The sequence below is a fragment of the Pseudophryne corroboree genome, chromosome 6 (assembly GCF_028390025.1).
Source record: "Pseudophryne corroboree isolate aPseCor3 chromosome 6, aPseCor3.hap2, whole genome shotgun sequence".
NCBI lineage: Eukaryota > Metazoa > Chordata > Amphibia > Anura > Myobatrachidae > Pseudophryne > Pseudophryne corroboree.
The window spans coordinates 507,128,189-507,148,174 of NC_086449.1; the positions used below are offsets into that span (position 1 = coordinate 507,128,189).

The window sequence follows — 19,986 nt, forward strand, 5'->3', positions numbered from 1 at the left end:
CTTCATTTCATTATAGTAATCAAATTGCATTTAATACTCTAATTCTCCTCTATGAAAAATAGTAATGTTTATGGACCTAAACATACTATTATTAACTGCATCAAATTCTTTTACATTATTTTACAATGAAGGTAAGATTACAAGTTTATTCCCCTTTGATAGATAAGTTTTCACTACATAGGGGTATATTCAATAAGTGTCGGATCCATCCCAACATGCATTTGTCGGAATGGATCAGACAAGGGCTATTCAATGGACGGACTGTCTGATTTGGCCGTACCTGGGGTCCTGTCCTGCCGCTGCTGTCAGCGGATGCCGGGTGCACTGCCAGCTGCGGCAGAGAGAGCAGACGGCTGCGGCCAGCGGGGGTAGGTGATGGCTGCATGCAGCAATGTCTGCACGGGGGAGGGGGGGGGGGGGTAGCTGGACGGCGGCGGGGGAGCTGCCAGCGTCTCCTCCTGCCAGTGGGTGTTTCGAGCCGGAGCGAGCGACATGGATGCAGCTCCTCTTTCACCTGCAGACTGGCGATCCCAGCCAGGGAGGGCCCCGTGTCACAGCAGCAGGTCAGTGTCCTGGCTGGGAAAGCGAGGTAAGAGACAGGCGGCAGGGGGGAGCTGCCAGCGTCTGTAGCGGTGATGTCTGCGGCGGCGGGGGGGGGGGGCTGCTGGGAGAGAGGTGCCTGGACGGGGGGACGTCCAGGCAAGGTTCCTCTCATCCCCGTAGCCCGCCGCACCACTCCCCGTCTCCTCACCTCAATCCGACACGTTTTCAAGTCGGATTGAGTTTGTCAGAAAGGGAGCCAAAACCTGTCGGATTTGGCCCCTTTTCCGACAGAAGCACGTGGATCGGCGGCTATTCCACCGATCCACGTGTTTTCTCACAAGTCGGGAATTCCAGACTTATCGGACTCTCCAACAAGACGGCAGCTTCCGACAGTTATTGAATACACCCCATTGTGGTGTTTCTGAGCACTGTAGACAGTACATAATATGGCCCATTTCCTTTAGGTGACGAGGACGCCACCTCCATAAAACGATACTAACTTTACAAGATCTATCCTATTGTTGATGGCAGCCCAGTGAAGCAGAGTTACATTCTCTTTGTCAGGTTGTCGCACATCGTAGCCTGCTTCAACCAGCTCTCTGCAACGTTCGTAGATTCCATACCTGGAGAGAAAGGACAATCTGTTAAATGCAGATAGAATACTGTTTTATCTATAGTTATGCACATCACTGATAAGACAAGTCACAGATCAGACATTGACATAATTAATAATGTAGGAAAGAGGCATATGTAGATCTGTGTTGATGGTATCAGAACATTTACCACCTTCAGAATACTGGCATTTTAATTTTTTTACACAACACTGCAACATTTTTTGAGGCACTAACCTCAAAATGTTCTCCTATGTACAGCAGGCTAGGTTAGCTCTCTGTGCAGGTTAAACAAGGTAGACTTAACTTGAATAAGCCACTAGCATCAATGTTATGTCATAATATTGACATTAAACAATACAAAACATTTTTTAACCAATGCCTTTATACCTATTAGGCAGAGTTGTTTATTTTAATTTTCTTTGGATGGGTTATTCCACACCAAAACACAGGGTTTTAAACTGACCATTTGAAAACCAATTAGGTGACCTTCAGCCAGTACCAACCCATCCAGCAGCACCATCCATCTACAGCAACAGTACCAAAAATGGTAATGATCTGTAGTAAGCCTTCTTAGAATAAGTGAAAAACATAAAATTATCTCAAAAGGCTTAAATATTTTAGTATTAACATACTGTACCATTGTACATAATATTCATCAAAAGGGATTGTTAAAAGGAGATAAAAGTAAAGGGGGGTACTCACGGGAGAGATGTGTGCTGAGCGATCTTAACACAGACCGCTCAGCACACATCTCTCACCCCGCTCAGCACAGCGCGATATGCTGAGCGAGGGGGAAAGCCGACGGGGGGCCGCTCACTTCACACAACGGTGAAGTGAGCGACCCGCTAGATTGAGCCTGCATGCGGGGCCGCGCATCGCTATCGCTGGAGGGCATACACACGGCAGATCCATGCTTAAAATCTAAGCAATCTAGCAAGATTGCTTAGATTTTAAGCACGGATCTCTCCGTGTGTACCCCCCTTAACAGTCCCACATAGTTCTCATTTTCATTATTTTAACTAACAGTCCAAAATGAAACCCACAGTAGAAGATGATCCCAAAATAAAATTTGGGGGACTTAACAGTATGAACAATTTTAGAATTTTTTCCTATCTTTTTAAAATAGTTTGAGAAAATGCAAATTTTGATATATAGATCGATAGACTTTTTTTTATTGAAACCTACTGCTATGTTATACAACATTAAAGACCACAAAAAAAGTTTTATTTAAAATGACACATTGCCCAACTCTCTAGCTCAATTGGGTGAGCTGGAAATCCAATTTTAAAAAATGTTAATAGCATATTTTTCATTGAAAAATTGCAGCTTTAATGGCATATTTCTTCAAAACCAGTGTACATGGCAGCCTAAGATTTTGGGGTTTTCTTTACAACCATGGTGGCATTCATTATACCAAATTCAATTGAAATTAGAGAATGTAAGTCAGGTTTTGTTTTTTGTTTAAACCATTTTGGGGGGGGGGGAGGGGGCGGTTGTTTCTAACTTATTTTTTTAGCATGAATTTCTTTGGGAAACAAACAATTGAATCCAACTTATTATATTGATGCTGTGAAACATTGCTATTTTTGTTAGAAACTTTGGTCAACCATGTTTTAATGCTTTCTAACATTAACAATCCAAAGATATTAGGCTTTGATGGGATTTAATTTACATAATAAAACCAATATTTTTACTGTTCATCACTCCTATTACATTTGAAAATGCCCCAACACCAGAGTCCTCCTTTCTCTGTGTTGTTTGACTAGACATCTGAATTTATGTAGAGATTTAACATATTAAAACATACAAAGTACACTAAGATATAGATTAAACTAAAAATAAGAACAAGTTAATGTTACGCATTAGTCCTACTTTTTAGTTTTAATTAAATACATGTGAAGAGTAATACAAAACGGAAAGTGCAAAAGAAAAAAGACTAGTGTTACACTTCGTTAACTCTTTTTCAATGGGATCCATAGGGTTAACCTTGGGGTATGATCTGGTGGAGACCAGGACTGACACAGAATAATACAGCTTTGTGAGCCTCCCAGGATGCACTGGGCTCCTCTCCCCTCATACCCCACCCCCCTGCTCGGGCACTTCAGTTTTAGTTAACAAGCACAAAGCAAGAGCTGGAGAAAGGAAAGAAGAAAGTATGGTACACACAGAAAATCACACTCTCCGAGAAAAGAACGGCACTGGTTACTGTAAAGGCAACCCATTGAAGCGCGGTGCGTCAGAGTGGGCGCTCTGTGGATCCCATGGACCTCGCAGAAAGATTTAACAACTGTAAGTTCTTACCATAAATCTTGTTTTCTGCTGCGGGGTACACTGGGCTCCACAGGGAATAACATCAGGGATGTCCTAAAATAGTTCCTTATGGGAGGGGACGCACTGTAGCGCGCACAAGAGAATGGCGTCCAAAGGAAGAATCCTGGAAGGCGGAAGTATCGAAGTCATAGAACCTTATGAAGGTGTTCACCGGGGACCACGTAGCCATCTTGCACAATTGTTCAAGGGTCGCACCACGGCAGGCCGGCCAAGAAGGTCCAACAGACCGAGTAGAATGGGCTTTGATGGTAGCAGGAACTGGAAGACCAGCCTGTACATAAGCATGTGCAATCACCATTCTAATCCATCTGGCCAAGGTCTGCTTATTAGCAGGCCAGCCACGTTTGTGAAAACCAAACAGCACGAAGAGAGCTTCAGACTTCCGAATGGAAGCTGTTCTCTTAACATAGATACGGAGAGCCCGTACCACATCCAAAGACCGCTCTCCAGAAGACAACTCCAGAGAATTAAAGGCAGGAACCACAATCTCCTGGTTAAGGTGGAAGGAAGACACCACCTTAGGTAGTTAACCAGGTCATGTTCTAAGAACTGCCCGATCACGGGTAAAGATCAGATAGGGAGACTTACATGATAAGGCACCCAAGTCTGAAACACGTCTAGCAGTAGCAATGGCTAGCAGAAACAAGACCTTAAGGGAAAGCCACTTAAGATCAGCAGACGCAAGAGGTTCAAATGGAGATTCTTGCAAAGCCTCCAAGACCACCGGCAAATCCCAAGGGGCCACAGGCAGGACGAAGGCCTAAGTCCAGGCCTTGCTGTAGAAAAGCCAAAAGTTTGGCTGTACTAAACTTGTAAGTGTCATGATTGTTATTTGCGCACCAAGCAAAGTAAGAATTCCAGACCCTATGGTAAATCCGAGCAGAAGTCGGCTTACGGGCCTTCAACATAGTTTGAATGACCGCCTCAGAAAAAACTTTGGTCCTCAGTACGGAAGCTTCAAGAGCCACACCGTCAAAGCCAGTCGGGCCGATTCCTGGTAGACACAAGGGCCCTGAACGAGGAGGTCTGGTCGTTGTGGAAGTAGAAGGGGAAACCCTAGCGAGAGGCCCTGGAGTTCTGAGAACCAATGCCGTCTGGGCCAAGCTGGAGCAATCAGAAGTAGCATGCCTCCTTCTTGTTTGAACTTCCTTATCACTCTGGGCAGTAGAGACACTGGAGGGAACACATATGGAAACCGAAAGTTCCTCGGGATTGCCAGTGTGCCCACGAACGCTGCTCGAGGATCCCTTGTTCTTGCTCCGAAGACCGGAACCTTCTGGTTGTGTCGAGACGCCATCAGGTCTACATCTGGAGTGCCTCACTTGTCCACGAGGAGTTGAAATATTTCCAGATGGAGGCTCCACTCCTGACGACTGAGAAAGTCTGCTTCCCCGTTGAGGACCCCCGGAATGAACACCGCCGATATGGCAGGCAGATGGCGTTCCGACCATTAAAGAATCCTTGATACTTCCCTCATTGCCATGCGACTTCGAGTGCCGCCTTGATGATTCATGGTGACGTTGTACGACTATACCTGAACAGGTCTGTTCTGAATTAGATGCTGGGCCAGGTTCAGCGCATTTAACACCGCCCGCAGTTCCAGAATGTTTATTGGGAGGCGAGATTCCTCCTTGGTCTACCGACCCTGAAGGGAGTGTTGCTCCAACACCGCGCCCCAGTCTCTCAGACTGGCATCCGTCGTCAGAAGGACCCAGTTGGAGATCCAGAAGGGACGACCCCCGCTCAAATGTCGGTCCTGCAGCCACCAGTTCAGTGACAGGTGGACCTCCGGAGACAAGGAAATCATGTCAGACCTGATCCGGTGAGGCAGGTCGTCCCAGTTTCTGCAGAGGGCGGAAATGGAATTGAGCGTACTCCACCATGTCGATAGCAGACACCATGAGACCTAGCACTTGCATCGCCGAATGTATCGACACTTGCGGAAAAGATAGGAAGTATCGAAGATGTCCTGAAGCTTCAGGACCTCCTCCTGAGACAGGAACAACCGCTGGTTGTGGGGGTCCAACAATGCTTCCAGGTGCACCATGCTCTGCACAGTGACCAGGGAAGATTTCTTCCAGTTGATGAGCCACCCGTGGGCTTGCAGAAACTGGATGGCCAGATCCAGATGGCATAGCAGAACTTCTGGGGAATTCATCAGGATTAGCAAGTCGTCCAGATAAGGTAGGATCCTGACCCCTTGACGGCGGAGTACAGCCGTCATTACCGCCATGACCTTGGTGAAAACGCACGGAGCCGTGGTCAAACCAAAAGGTAACGCCCGAAACTGGTAATAGAGGTTGCCCACTGCAAACCTCAGGTACTGCTGATGCGACAGTGCAATGGGAATATGCAGGTAAGCATCCTGTATGTCCAGGGAGACCATATAATCCCCAGGTTCCATGGGCAGAACAACAGAGCGAAGAGTTTCCATACGAAACTTGGAAACCCTGACAAATTTGATCAAAGACTTGAGAATAGGCCGGGAGGACCCATTCGGTTTCGGGACTAGCAACAGCGGTGAATAGTACCCCTGGCCTCTCTGAACTAGAGGCACTTGTACTACCACTCCTGTGTCCAGAAGAGTTTTTGCCCTCACCTGATCCGAAAGGATGCCTGTCAGGCAAAATCAATGAGGGGGACGTTTCTTGAAGGATACGGCGTAACCTCGAGTGACGACTTCCCGTACCCAGGCATCGGAAGTGTTCTTCAACCATTCCTGGGTAAACCCTAGAAGTCGGCCCCCCACCCTAGGATCCCCCAGGGGGAGACCCGCCCCTTCATGCGGCATACTTGTCAGTTTTGGAAGCAGGCTGACGGGCAGCCCAGGCCCGTTTGGGTTTGGGCTTAGTATGTTTGGAAGTGCGACCTTGTTCTGGGTACGCCTGACCTTTTGCTTTTCCGGGAGGACGAAAGGAACGAGAGGAAGTACTCTTTGCCTTTGGCGCCGAAGGAGCTGTACTAGGCAGACATGCTGTTTTAGCAGAAGCTAAGTCAGCCACTATCTTGTTGAGGTCTTCTCCAAAAAGAATGTCTCCCTTAAAAGGGAGCACCTCCATTGTTTTCTTGGAGTCCAGATCTACGGACCAGGACCACAACCAAAGAATCTGGTGAGCCAGGATAGATGTAGTAGAAGCCTTGGCCGCCAGAATACCGGCATCAGAAGCCGCCTCCTTTACATAATGAGAAGCTGTGACAAATTAAGACAGGCATCGTCTAGCGTGATCAGAAGCATTGGAAGGCAACTCAGCTTCCAACTCCTGAGCCCACGCCTCAATGGCCTCTGCAATAGTGGGCCTGTGCGCAGCACCAGTGAGGGTGTAAATCGCCTTTAAAAAACCCTCCACAAGCTTATCCGTCGGTTCCTTCAGAAATGTGATGGTAGTCACAGGCAGAGCTGAAGATACTACCAGCCGCGCCACCTGCGAATCCACTGGCTGGAGAGTCTCACAATTTTTACTTAGCTCCGCAGCAAGAGGATAGCGAGCGAGCATCTTCTTGTGAGGTGTGAATTTCTTACCTGGAGTTTCCCAGAATTCCTGACGTATGTCCACTAAGTGGTCAGAGTGAGGTAAAACTTGCTTAACCACTTTCTTACGTTTGAACCTATCCGGTTTCTTAGGAATGGCATCAGGCTCCGTGTCATCAGTGATCTGAAGAATCATCCTGATTGCCTCCAACAAGTCAGGAACATCTACCTGCGAACCAGCCTCCCCATCAGAACTATCAGGATCAGTATCTGAGGGGAGGGGTCAGTATAGACACCATCCTCATCAGATGAGGTGTCTGGAACAGTGGTAGACTGTGAGGAATTAATGGCCTGTTAAGATGTCCCCTTGGTCTTAGGCGGGCGAGAGTCAGATTTCTTTTTGGTCAGTGACTGGTTTAATTGCTGTAACTGATTGGAGATTTGATCTGCCCAGGGCGGATTAACTGCAGGGACCATAATCGGTTGTACCGGCATAGGGGGTCCCATAGGGGGTTACAAGCGTAGTTAATAACGAGGAAAATGTAGCCCTAGGTGGGTCATTTTGAACCCCCGTTGCCACTATTCCACTGGGGGGTAGGGAACCCCCAGAACCAGAACGCTCTGCTGCCAAGTTTTCCTCAAACATGCTTGCAGCGTCACCTCCACACACTGTGGGATCAGCTCCAGCTCTGTTGCCCCCTGTAACTGACATAGCTAAAAGCACAACCTCAGGCAATATCAGTACAATATCAGCAGCAATATACCTGACAAGCACCCCCTGTGCAGCTTACTCTGCAAACAGGGAATTTAAGAGGTATATGGTGACTAAAAATCACAAAGAAAACTACACAATGAGTATATCTTGTGAGATACCTATATCAGATAATAAACCTGACACACTGAGCCCCCTTAGGTCATAGAATATAGGGATAGCAATCTGAGTCAGAGACACGAAAAGGAGGTCACACAGCAGCTACATACACACACATATAGTCAATGTACAAAGCAGAAATTATGACATGCAATAAAACTGCACTGGACCAGCAATGCAAAGTAATACTCAGTATAGCTATATAATTGGTAGATATATCAATGCACAGTAAAGCCTGGCTGTATATCACAGGGTACTTGTACAATATAACCCTGACCAAATGCACTGTTTCTTAACTAACACTGTCAGCAGACATGTAGAATACTTAAGTGTCTTGTAAAATGCACAGAGCTGACATGCAGGCAGCTTTAGAAAGGAGGGTTTGCCCAAACAGTCCCAGGAACAGTATTGAAGCATCCTGGTCGGGATCAGTACTAAATGCCGCCGGCCGGAATCCCGGCGGTCGAAATACCGACGCCGGAATCCCGACCACACAATCCCGACAGGGGTGGCGAGCGGAACGCAACCCCTTAAGGGCACGGTGCCTCGATACGCTCGGCACACTATTATGTTCTCCCTCTATGGGTGTCGTGGACACCCACGGAGGGAGAATATGTCGGGATTGTGGCGGTTGGGATTGTGGCGGTCGGGATTCCGGCGTCGGTATTTCGACCGCCGGGATTCCGGCCGGCGGCATCTTGACCGCATCCCTCCTGGTCTTCCATAACACCTCAGCAGTGCCACAGGCTGACCCAATCCATGCCACACTGCATTGAGGCAGTAATTTATGCAAAGGGGCCCAAACCAAGTACTGAGTACATATGCATGATTATACTTTACAAAGGGCCGACATATCTGTATTTAAAATCCTTTTTTTTTTTCTTTTTTGTAATATTCTAATTTTCTGAGATTTTGGATTTTCTTAAGCTGTAAACAACAATCATCAAAATGGTAACAAAGGCTTGAAATATCTCACTTTGCATGTAATGAGTCCATATAATATATTAAGTTTCACCTTTTAAGCTGAATTACTGAAATTAAAGAACTTTTGGCAGCAAACACTCACTGGAGATTGGCTTCACTAAAATGGAATTCATTTAATACATGAAGCAAAAGAAAATAAGAATTTACTCACCGGTAATTCTATTTCTCGTAGTCCGTAGTGGATGCTGGGACTCCGTAAGGACCATGGGGAATAGCAGCTCCGCAGGAGACTGGGCACAACTAAAAGAAAGCTTTAGACTACTGGTGTGCACTGGCTCCTCCCACTATGACCCTCCTCCAGACTTCAGTTAGGATACTGTGCCCGGAAGAGCTGACACAATAAGGAAGGATTTTGAATCCCGGGTAAGACTCATACCAGCCACACCGTATAAATCGTGATACAATACCCAGTTAACAGTATGAGAACAACTGAGCCTCTCAACAGATGGCTCAACAATAACCCTTTAGTTAAACAATAACTATATACAAGTATTGCAGACAATCCGCACTTGGGATGGGCGCCCAGCATCCACTACGGACTACGAGAAATAGAATTACCGGTGAGTAAATTCTTATTTTCTCTGACGTCCTAAGTGGATGCTGGGACTCCGTAAGGACCATGGGGATTATACCAAAGCTCCCAAACGGGCGGGACAGTGCGGATGACTCTGCAGCACCGAATGGGCAAACTCTAGGTCCTCCTCAGCCAGGGTGTCAAACTTGTAGAATTTAGCAAATGTGTTTGACCCCGACCAAGTAGCTGCTCGGCAAAGTTGTAGAGCCGAGACCCCTCGGGCAGCCGCCCAAGAAGAGCCCACCTTCCTCGTGGAATGGGCTTTCACTGATTTAGGATGCGGCAGTCCAGTCCAGCGAGCAATAGTCTGCTTTGAAGCAGGTGCACCCAACTTGTTGGGCGCATACAGGATAAATAGCGAGTCAGTCTTTCTGACTCCAGCTGTCCTGGAAACATAAATTTTCAGGGCCCTGACTACGTCCAACAACTTGGAAGCCTCCAAGTCTTTAGTAGCCGCAGGCACCACGATAGGCTGGTTCAGGTGAAAGGCTGATACCACCTTTGAGAGAAATTGGGGACGAGTCCTCAATTCTGCCCTATCCATATGGAAAATCAGATAAGGGCTTTTACATGACAAAGCCGCCAATTCTGATACCCCGCCTGGCCGAAGCCAAGGCCAACAACATGACCACTTTCCACGTGAGATATTTCAATTCCACGGTTTTAAGTGGCTCAAACCAATGTGACTTTAGGAAATCCAACACCACGTTGAGATCCCAAGGTGCCACTGGAGGCACAAAAGGGGGCTGAATATGCAGCACTCCCTTAACAAAAGTTTGAACTTCAGGTAGTGAAGCCAGTTCTCTCTGGAAGAAAATCGATAGAGCCGAAATCTGGACCTTAATGGAACCCAATTTTAGGCCCATAGTCACCCCTGACCGTAGGAAGTGCAGGAAATGGCCCAGCTGAAATTCTTCCGTTGGGGCCTTCCTGGCCTCACACCACGCAACATATTTTCGCCATATGCGGTGATAATGGTTTGCGGTTACTTCTTTCCTAGCTTTAATCAGCGTAGGAATGACTTCATCCGGAATGCCCTTTTCCTTCAGGATCCGGTGTTCAACCGCCATGCCGTCAAACGCAGCCGCGGTAAGTCTTGGAACAGACAGGGCCCCTGCTGCAGCAGGTCCTGTCTGAGCGGCAGAGGCCATGGGTCTTCTGACATAATTTCTGGAAGTTCCGGGTACCAAGCTCTTCTTGGCCAATCCGGAACAATGAGTATAGTTCTTACTCCTCTTCCTCTTATTATCCTCAGTACCTTTGGTATGAGAGGAAGAGGAGGGAACACATAAACCGACCGGTACACCCACGGTGTCACTAGAGCGTCCACAGCTATCGCCTGAGGGTCTCTCGACCTGGCGCAATATTTTTCTAGCTTTTTGTTTAGGCGGGACACCATCATGTCCACCTGTGGCCTTTCCCAACGGTTTACAATTAGTTGGAAGACTTCTGGATAAAGTCCCCACTCTCCCGGGTGGAGGTCGTGCCTGCTGAGGAAGTCTGCTTCCCAGTTGTCCACTCCCGGAATGAACACTGCTGACAGTGCTAACACGTGATTTTCCGCCCAACGGAGAATCCTTGTGGCTTCTGCCATCGCCGTCCTGCTTCTCGTGCCGCCCTGTCGGTTTATATGGGCGACCGCCGTGATGTTGTCTGACTGGATCAGTACCGGCTGGTTTTGAAGCAGGGGTCTTGCCTGACTTAGGGCATTGTAAATGGCCCTTAGTTCCAGAATATTTATGTGCAGGGAAGTCTCCTGACTTGACCATAGTCCTTGGAAGTTTCTTCCCTGTGTGACTGCCCCCCAGCCTCGAAGGCTGGCATCCGTGGTCACCAGGACCCAGTCCTGTATGCCGAATCTGCAGCCCTCTTGAAGATGAGCACTCTGCAGCCACCACAGCAGAGAAACCCTGGTCCTTGGAGACAGGGTTATCAGCCGATGCATCTGAAGATGCGATCCGGACCACTTGTCCAACAGGTCCCACTGAAAAGTTCTTGCATGGAACCTGCCGAATGGAATTGCTTCGTAGGAAGCTACCATCTTTCCCAGGATCCGCGTGCAGTGATGCACCGACACCTGTTTTGGTTTTAGGAGGCCTCTGACTAGAGATGGCAGCTCCTTGGCCTTCTCCTCCGGGAGAAACACTTTTTTCTGTTCTGTGTCCAGAACTATCCCCAGGAACAGTAGACGTGTCGTAGGGACCAGCTGTGACTTTGGAATGTTTAGAATCCAGCCGTGCTGTTGTAGCACCTCCCGAGATAGTGCTACCCCGACCAACAACTGCTCCCTGGACCTCGCCTTTATCAGGAGATCGTCCAAGTACGGGATAATTAAAACTCCCTTCTTTCGAAGGAGTATCATCATTTCGGCCATTACCTTGGTAAAGACCCTCGGAGCCGTGGATACACCGAACGGCAACGTCTGGAATTGGTAAGGACAATCCTGTACCACAAATCTGAGGTACTCCTGGTGAGGATGGTAAATGGGGACATGCAGGTAAGCATCCTTGATGTCCAGTGATACCATGTAATCCCCCTCGTCCAGGCTTGCAATAACCGCCCTGAGCGATTCCATCTTGAACTTGATTTTTTTTATATACGTGTTCAAGGATTTCAAATTTAAAATGGGTCTCACCGAACCGTCCGGTTTCGGTACCACAAACATTGTGGAATAGTAACCCCGTCCTTGTTGAAGTAGGGGCACCTTTACTATCACCTGCTGGGAATACAGCTTGTGAATTGCCTCTAACACTGCCTCCCTGGCTGAGGGAGTTGTTGGCAAGGCAGATTTGAGGAAACGGCGGGGGGGAGACGTCTCGAATTCCAGCTTGTAGCCCTGAGATACTACTTGAAAGATCCAGGGATCCACCCGTGAGCGAGCCCACTGATCGCTGAAATTTTTGAGACGGGCCCCCACCGTACCTGGCTCCGCCTGTGGAGCCCCAGCGTCATGCTGTGGACTTAGAGGAAGCGGGGGAGGACTTTTGCTCCTGGGAACTGGCTGTATGCTGCAGCTTTTTCCCTCTACCTCTGCCTCTGGGCAGAAAGGACGCGCCTTTAACCCGCTTGCCCTTATTGGGCCGAAAGGACTGTACCTGATAATACGGTGCTTTCTTTGGCTGTGAGGGAACATGGGGTAAAAATGTAGACTTCCCAGCTGTTGCTGTGGAAACGAGGTCCGAGAGACCATCCCCGAACAACTCCTCACCCTTATAAGGCAAAACTTCCATGTGCCTTTTAGAATCTGCATCTCCTGTCCACTGCCGAGTCCATAACCCTCTCCTGGCAGAAATGGACATTGCACTTATTTTAGATGCCAGCCGGCAAATATCCCTCTGTGCATCCCTCATGTATAAGAGTGCGTCTTTAATATGCTCTACGGTTAGCAATATAGTGTCCCTGTCTAGGGTATCAATATTTTCTGACAGGGAATCTGACCACGCAGCTGCAGCACTGCACATCCATGCTGAAGCAATAGCTGGTCTCAGTATAACACCTGTGTGTGTATATACAGACTTCAGGATAGCCTCCTGCTTTCGATCAGCAGATTCCTTCAGGGCGGCCGTATCCGGAGACGGTAGTGCCACCTTCTTTGACAAGCGTGTGAGCGCTTTATCCACCCTAGGGGATGTTTCCCAACGTGACCTATCCTCTGGCGGGAAAGGGTACGCCATTAGTAACCTCTTAGAAATTACCAGTTTCTTATCGGGGGAAGCCCACGCTTCTTCACACACTTCATTTAATTCCTCAGATGGAGGAAAAACAACTGGTAGTTTTTTCTCTCCAAACATAATACCCTTTTTTGTGGTACCCGGGGTAACATCAGAAATATGCAACACATTTTTCATTGCCTCAATCATATAACGTGTGGCCCTATTGGAAGATACATTAGTCTCATCGTCGTCAACACTGGAGTCAGTATCCGTGTCGACATCTGTGTCTGCCATCTGAGGTAGCGGGCGTTTTAGAGCCCCTGATGGCTTTTGAGACGCCTGGGCAGGCACAGGCTGAGAAGCCGGCTGTCCCATATTTGGTATGTCGTCAAACCTTTTATGCAAGGAGTTGACACTGTCGCGTAATTCCTTCCACAGAACCATCCACTCAGGTGTCGACCCCGCAGGGGGTGACATCACATTTATCGGCATTTGCTTCGCCTCCACATAAGCCTCCTCATCAAACATGTCGACACAGCCGTACCGACACACCGCATACACACAGGGAATGCTCTGACAGAGGACAGGACCCCACAAAGCCCTTTGGGGAGACAGAGAGAGAGTATGCCAGCACACACCAGAGCGCTATATAACACAGGGATCCCACTATAAATGAGTGTTTTTTCCCTTATAGCTGCTTATATTATATATATACTGCGCCTAAATTTAGTGCCCCCCCTCTCTTTTTTACCCTTATGTAGCGTGACACTCCAGGGGAGAGCCAGGGAGCGTCCTTCCAGCGGAGCTGTGAGGGAAAAATGGCGCCAGTGTGCTGAGGGAGGTAGCCCCGCCCCTTTTCCGGCGGACTTCTCCCGCTTTTTCTGGAATTCTGGCAGGGGTATTTTTACACCTATATAGCCTTCCTGACTATATATGGTGTAGATTTGCCAGCCAAGGTGTATTATATTGCCCTCAGGGCGCCCCCCCCCAGCGCCCTGCACCCATCAGTGACCGGAGTGTGAGGTGTGCATGAGGAGCAATGGCGCACAGCTGCAGTGCTGTGCGCTACCTTGTTGAAGACAGAAGTCTTCTGCCGCCGATTTCCGGTACACTTCTTGCTTCTGGCTCTGTAAGGGGGCCGGCGGCGCGGCTCCGGGACCGAACATCGAGGTCGGGTCCTGTGGTCGATCCCTCTGGAGCTAATGGTGTCCAGTAGCCTAAGAAGCCCAAGCTACCACCAGTTAGGTAGGTTCGCTTCTTCTAACCTTAGTCCCTCGCTGCAGTGAGTCTATTGCCAGCAGATCTCACTGTAAAATAAAAAACCTAAAATATACTTTCTTTCTAGGAGCTCAGGAGAGCCCCTAGTGTGCATCCAGCTCAGCCGGGCACAAGATTCTAACTGAAGTCTGGAGGAGGGTCATAGTGGGAGGAGCCAGTGCACACCAGTAGTCTAAAGCTTTCTTTTAGTTGTGCCCAGTCTCCTGCGGAGCCGCTATTCCCCATGGTCCTTACTGAGTCCCAGCATCCACTTAGGACGTCAGAGAAACCATTAATATGGTGTGGTGTGCCGTGCCGTGGCTGTGACTTAATACGCCGGGCTGCGACTAGCTGCAGCCCAATGTACTTCTTATGGCGGTGCATGCATATGCACGTTACAGTATAGACGCACACCAGCCAGCACAGCTACATCTGTAGTAAATGAATAAAATCATCAATATTGCAAATGCTCAAAATAACGTAATCTCATTTGTACATGAGAATAAACAAAGTACCTAAATAATTACAGCTTGTTGGTTCATAAATTGTGAATCCAAGATATGTCCTCCTGATGAACAAACCACAGCTAAATAATTCCAGTATCACTTGTAGCTCAGGTATATGGAGAATTAGGAATCTTTCTTATCTATCTACACACACAGTTGTGGGCCACCTAAACTATCGTACTGTACTTCAAATGCAATCAAAAACAATGGATAATTATACAGAGTTCTATGACACAATTATCCATTTGACCACAGCAATCTGCTCTAAAGTGTTTCATCATGGAACCAGCTTCCTCACAGCATACACACACACACACACACACAATGCACCCTACAAAAAATCAATAGTAATAAAAGTAAATACCTTTTTTTCCCCATGTGAATTCTGTCTACATTGGAATCAAGTGTGTAATCACAAAAATAAACCGGTTAGAAATACTTACTGTGTGGCTTTGACTATATCCCATGTGCTATAGTCATCCATGTGGCTTTTACGTCCCATGGCTTCAGTGCTGTACCCATGATTAAAATGACCCTGTGTCTTGATTTCCTATGAGAGACATTCAATATCATCACACATAGCATATGTACACTGTAATTTGATGCAAATTATTCTGGCACAATAAATAAAATAGACAGGAAATAACATGAATTGCTTTACTTATGATGAGCTTGTACTTCAGTACACAAAGGACTTGTTTATTATGTCAGCTAGTACTCTTGTATGGGGAGATGCCGTTGGTAACGTTGGAACCACTTAACCATCATTTAGTGTTCCATTTATTGCATTTGACAATGAAAATTTTCACACTGCGTTAGCAGGACGTGGGCTCCAATGAGAGTCTATCCTGGAAAACAGCTGAAAGCAGAGTGAATCCACAGTTAAACCTATGCGGGCTGCTTTTTCGTATGGAAATTGAGGGACAGTGGCCGATATTAAGAGATATTGGATGCAGTCGCTCCTTCTTAATTGCTGGGGATACTTAGATTTTGCGGCAATTGGCCTAAAACTGCTGGGTTGGTTTCTTATGTGGGGGGGGGGGGGGGGAATTGACCACTATTAACTTTAATAAATAGGTCCTTCAGATACTTAAGTATGCTGTACCATGATGTTACTAAGTGGTGGATGTAAAAACAAAACAAAAAACCACACTGCAAACATCTTTACATTGTCTGGAAACTCAATAGTGAGAGGTAGTACTAAATGCAATTTCTTGCTATTTCCTATATGCTGCCATGTCATACACCAGCAGCTCACAAGGAACAGGCACCCGTGAGCCACTGCAACTTGTACTATATTCTGACAGGAGGTGGTGTCTGCATAAAATGAGCTCTCTCCTAACACTAAACAAAATTTCTGTCCTGTGTGACCCAAAGCCTGAGCTCACTTTTACTGTATCTGTGCTGCAGTGATCATGCCATGTCTGACAGACCCAAACACTGCATGTTCCATGAAAACGGGAAGCCTGGCAGCATATAGTGACTGGCGAGATCCCGGCCGTCAGTCACATGACTACATCCTGGCAACATAGCATCCTATAGCTGCAGGATGCACAACTCTTAAGTCACTGTATAGACCAATGTAATAATACCAGCAGCGGCTGTCCCACATGATAGAGTGCAGGTGGGATGCTGCAGGTCACATTGCTGCCTTTGTGGGTACAAATACAAATTACGTCTGGTCTGAGAAGCAACTGTAATGACATCATTACAGCTGATAAATAACAGCATTTATCTTGGAGCAGATAACAGCATGGTTATCCTGGGTTCCATTTATCACTAGTGTAAAAATGTATTCACTCCCCTAAATAATAATTACAAACGCTCAGCTGTCACCTGATTCACAATCCATTTGCCAATTCCAAAAATCAAAATTCTTATATAAAACCCAGTTTAATTACTATTCCCAATCATTCATAAAGTACCCATCAATTGATCACATCATTTTAGATATTATGTATTGCTACAGCTACTCTATCGATACAATACATAACATTTTGCAAGATGTGTTACTACCAAGGGCCATATGGATATTTATAAAATCCTTCGGGGGCCATACAAAAGTTCTCAACTTAAAAATTAACCTGCCCCCCAGTAGGTCTGCCCGGCGCGCACGCACCTAAAAATGGGTGTGGCTAATTAAAATGGGACGTGATACACATATGTGCCAGATACACAATTGCCCCCACAGTGCCAAATCCACAAATGCCCCTATAGTGCCAGGTATACAAATGCCCCCACAATGCCAGGTATACAAATGCCCCACCAAGTGCCAGATACACATTGCCCCCACAGTGCCAGATCCACAAATGCTCCCACAGTGCCAGATCCACAAATGCCCCCACAGTGCCCCCCCACCCCACTGTGCTGCTCCATCCGGTGGCGTGTCTCGGGTGTCAGGGGGTCAGGGCAGGGAGGAGAGCGCGGCTATGTTGGGCGGCGGCGGCGTGTGGGACCTCAAACCAGCCGCCGGTTCGTGAGCCAATCAGAGCCCGCGGGCCGGCTCCCGATTTGCTGCCGGTCCTCGAGCTATGATTGGCTCACGATCCGGCGACTGGTTTGAGATCTTACCTGCCGCTGCTGCCGGACAGGTAGCTGCGCTCTCCGCCCTGCCCTGACAGCTGAGACATGCCGCTGCCGGACTGAGCGTCGGTGTGTCTCACTGACACAAGCGGGTGGGCCGGAACAAATGGCTTTGCGGGCCTTATACCGCCCGCGGGCCGGAGGTTCCCCACCCCTGTGTTACAAGTTAGTCCATCAGCTGGAAGAAGCAATTCTCCCACTCATGATCATTTAGCTGTGCATAGAATTGGTAAAAAATTAAATAAATAAAAAATTATAATCTAAGATACACCTGTGTGTTTACAGTCAAAAATATCGGACCAACAGTACGATTCCCAGATACAGCACATCACAACCCGATTTTTGGGTCATGAAGTGGTTGACAGTAACCCCCCATCCACCCGCCCCATCCTACAATCCCCTAATAACAGTGGTTACTTAGGGGTCTATGTACTAAGCCTTGGAGAGTGATAAAGTAGACAGAGATAAAGTACCAGCCAACCACCTATTGTCAGTTTTCAAACACAGCCTGTAACAAGGCAGCTAGGAGCCGATTGGCTGGTACTTTATCTCCACCCACTTTCTCTCTCTCCAAGGCTTAGTACACAGACCCCTCATTCATTAAAACGATGGATGCAATTTTAGAACCAGCGATTGTCGTCATGCAATTCTGCTCCCAAAATCACCAGACTCAGAAATACTTCTATCCAAACCCTTTATCACCCTATAATAAATTATAACATATTAATCACTTGGCATTTAATTGTGCACCAGAAAATTACACAGAGCTCAAACATTACCCCAAGCCTGGATAAATCCTAGGAGACGGATATTCACAGGACATAAAAGTTATCTAACGGCACACTTGTTTTATAGGGGGGGGGAAAAAAAATTCCTTTATGTATTATTATCTTTTATTGATATTGCGTCACCAAATGACCGTACAATCATACATGGAAAATTACAAGGATACACACACAAAATACACTTTTAAGATTCAAACAATACAAGGGGAATAAAAAACAAACAAACAGTTATTTAGACAACCTAAGTTGAGCATACACAGTCAGCTAAAGGGCTGGATGTAATGACGCCAGAGATCGCCGGAGATGCAAGAGGGGGCATGGTTTTGCCTTCAATGCATGGTTTTGCCTTCTAAGTCACTGCCCCTTTACAAAAAAAAAAAAAATATATTAGAGATATATATATATATATATATATATATATATATATATATATATATATATATATATATATATATATATATATATATATCTATCTATCTGAGATTAGCTGGCATCTCACACCTCCAGTGATCTCGGGCGTCATTACATCCGGTCCAAAATGTCTGTGGGGGCCAATTCAATTTATGCGCGCCCACCACTTGAAGACGTCCGACGGCAGCAATTAAAATGTTCTGCCGTTCAGGTGCACAGCGGCCAGGGAGAACACCGTTTTCCTCATAGCCTCCTGAGGTGCAAGAAAAAAAAAATAAGAATTTACTCACCGGTAATTCTATTTCTCGTAGTCCGTAGTGGATGCTGGGAACACCGTAAGGACCATGGGGAATAGCGGGCTCCGAAGGAGGCTGGGCACTCTAGAAAGATTTATGACTACCTGGTGTGCACTGGCTCCTCCCACTATGACCCTCCTCCAAGCCTCAGTTAGGACACTGTGCCCGGACGAGCAGACATAATAAGGAAGGATTTAGAATCCCGGGTAAGACTCTTACCAGCCACACCAATCACACCGTACAACTCGTGATACTATATCCAGTTTGACAGTATGAAAACAACTGAGCCTCTCAACAGATGGCTCAACAATAACCCTTTAGTTAACAATAACTATTTACAAGTATTGCAGACAATCCGCACTTGGGATGGGCGCCCAGCATCCACTACGGACTACGAGAAATAGAATTACCGGTGAGTAAATTCTTATTTTCTCTAACGTCCTAGTGGATGCTGGGAACTCCGTAAGGACCATGGGGATTATACCAAAGCTCCCAAACGGGAGGGAGAGTGCGGATGACTCTGTAGCACCGAATGAGAGAACTCCAGGTCCTCCTCAGCCAGGGTATCAAATTTGTAGAATTTTGCAAACGTGTTTGCCCCTGACCAAGTAGCTGCTCGGCAAAGTTGTAAAGCCGAGACCCCTCGGGCAGCCGCCCAAGATGAGCCCACCTTCCTTGTGGAATGGGCATTTACAGATTTTGGCTGTGGTATGCCTGCCACAGAATGTGCAAGCTGAATTGTACTACAAATCCAGCGAGCAATAGACTGCTTAGAAGCAGGAGCACCCAGCTTGTTGGGTGCATACAGGATAAACAGCGAGTCAGATTTTCTGACTCCAGCCGTCCTGGAAACATATATTTTCAGGGCCCTGACAACGTCTAGCAACTTGGAGTCCTCCAATTCACTAGTAGCCGCCAGCACCACAATTGGCTGGTTCAGGTGAAACGCTGACACCACCTTAGGGAGAAATTGGGGACGAGTCCTCAACTCTGCCCTATCCATATGGAAAATCAGATAAGGGCTTTTATATGATAAAGCCGCCAATTCTGACACTCGCCTGGCTGAAGCCAAGGCTAATAACGTGGCCACTTTCCACGTGAGATATTTC

The 19,986-nt window shown here is 47.2% G+C and overlaps 1 protein-coding gene across 2 annotated transcripts in view; it reads right to left on the reverse strand.

Moving 5' to 3' along the window:
* The window catches only part of ZDHHC17 (zinc finger DHHC-type palmitoyltransferase 17), a 186,704-nt gene that overhangs the window by 128,711 nt on the left and 38,007 nt on the right, over window positions 1-19,986 (reverse strand). For both annotated transcript variants that reach the window (XM_063927414.1, XM_063927413.1), the window contains exons 2-3: window positions 15,246-15,352; window positions 1,044-1,166 (exon numbers count right to left, since the gene is read on the reverse strand). In XM_063927414.1, coding sequence (XP_063783484.1) covers window positions 1,044-1,166; window positions 15,246-15,352 — 230 coding nt within the window. The remainder of the gene's footprint in view (window positions 1-1,043; window positions 1,167-15,245; window positions 15,353-19,986) is intronic.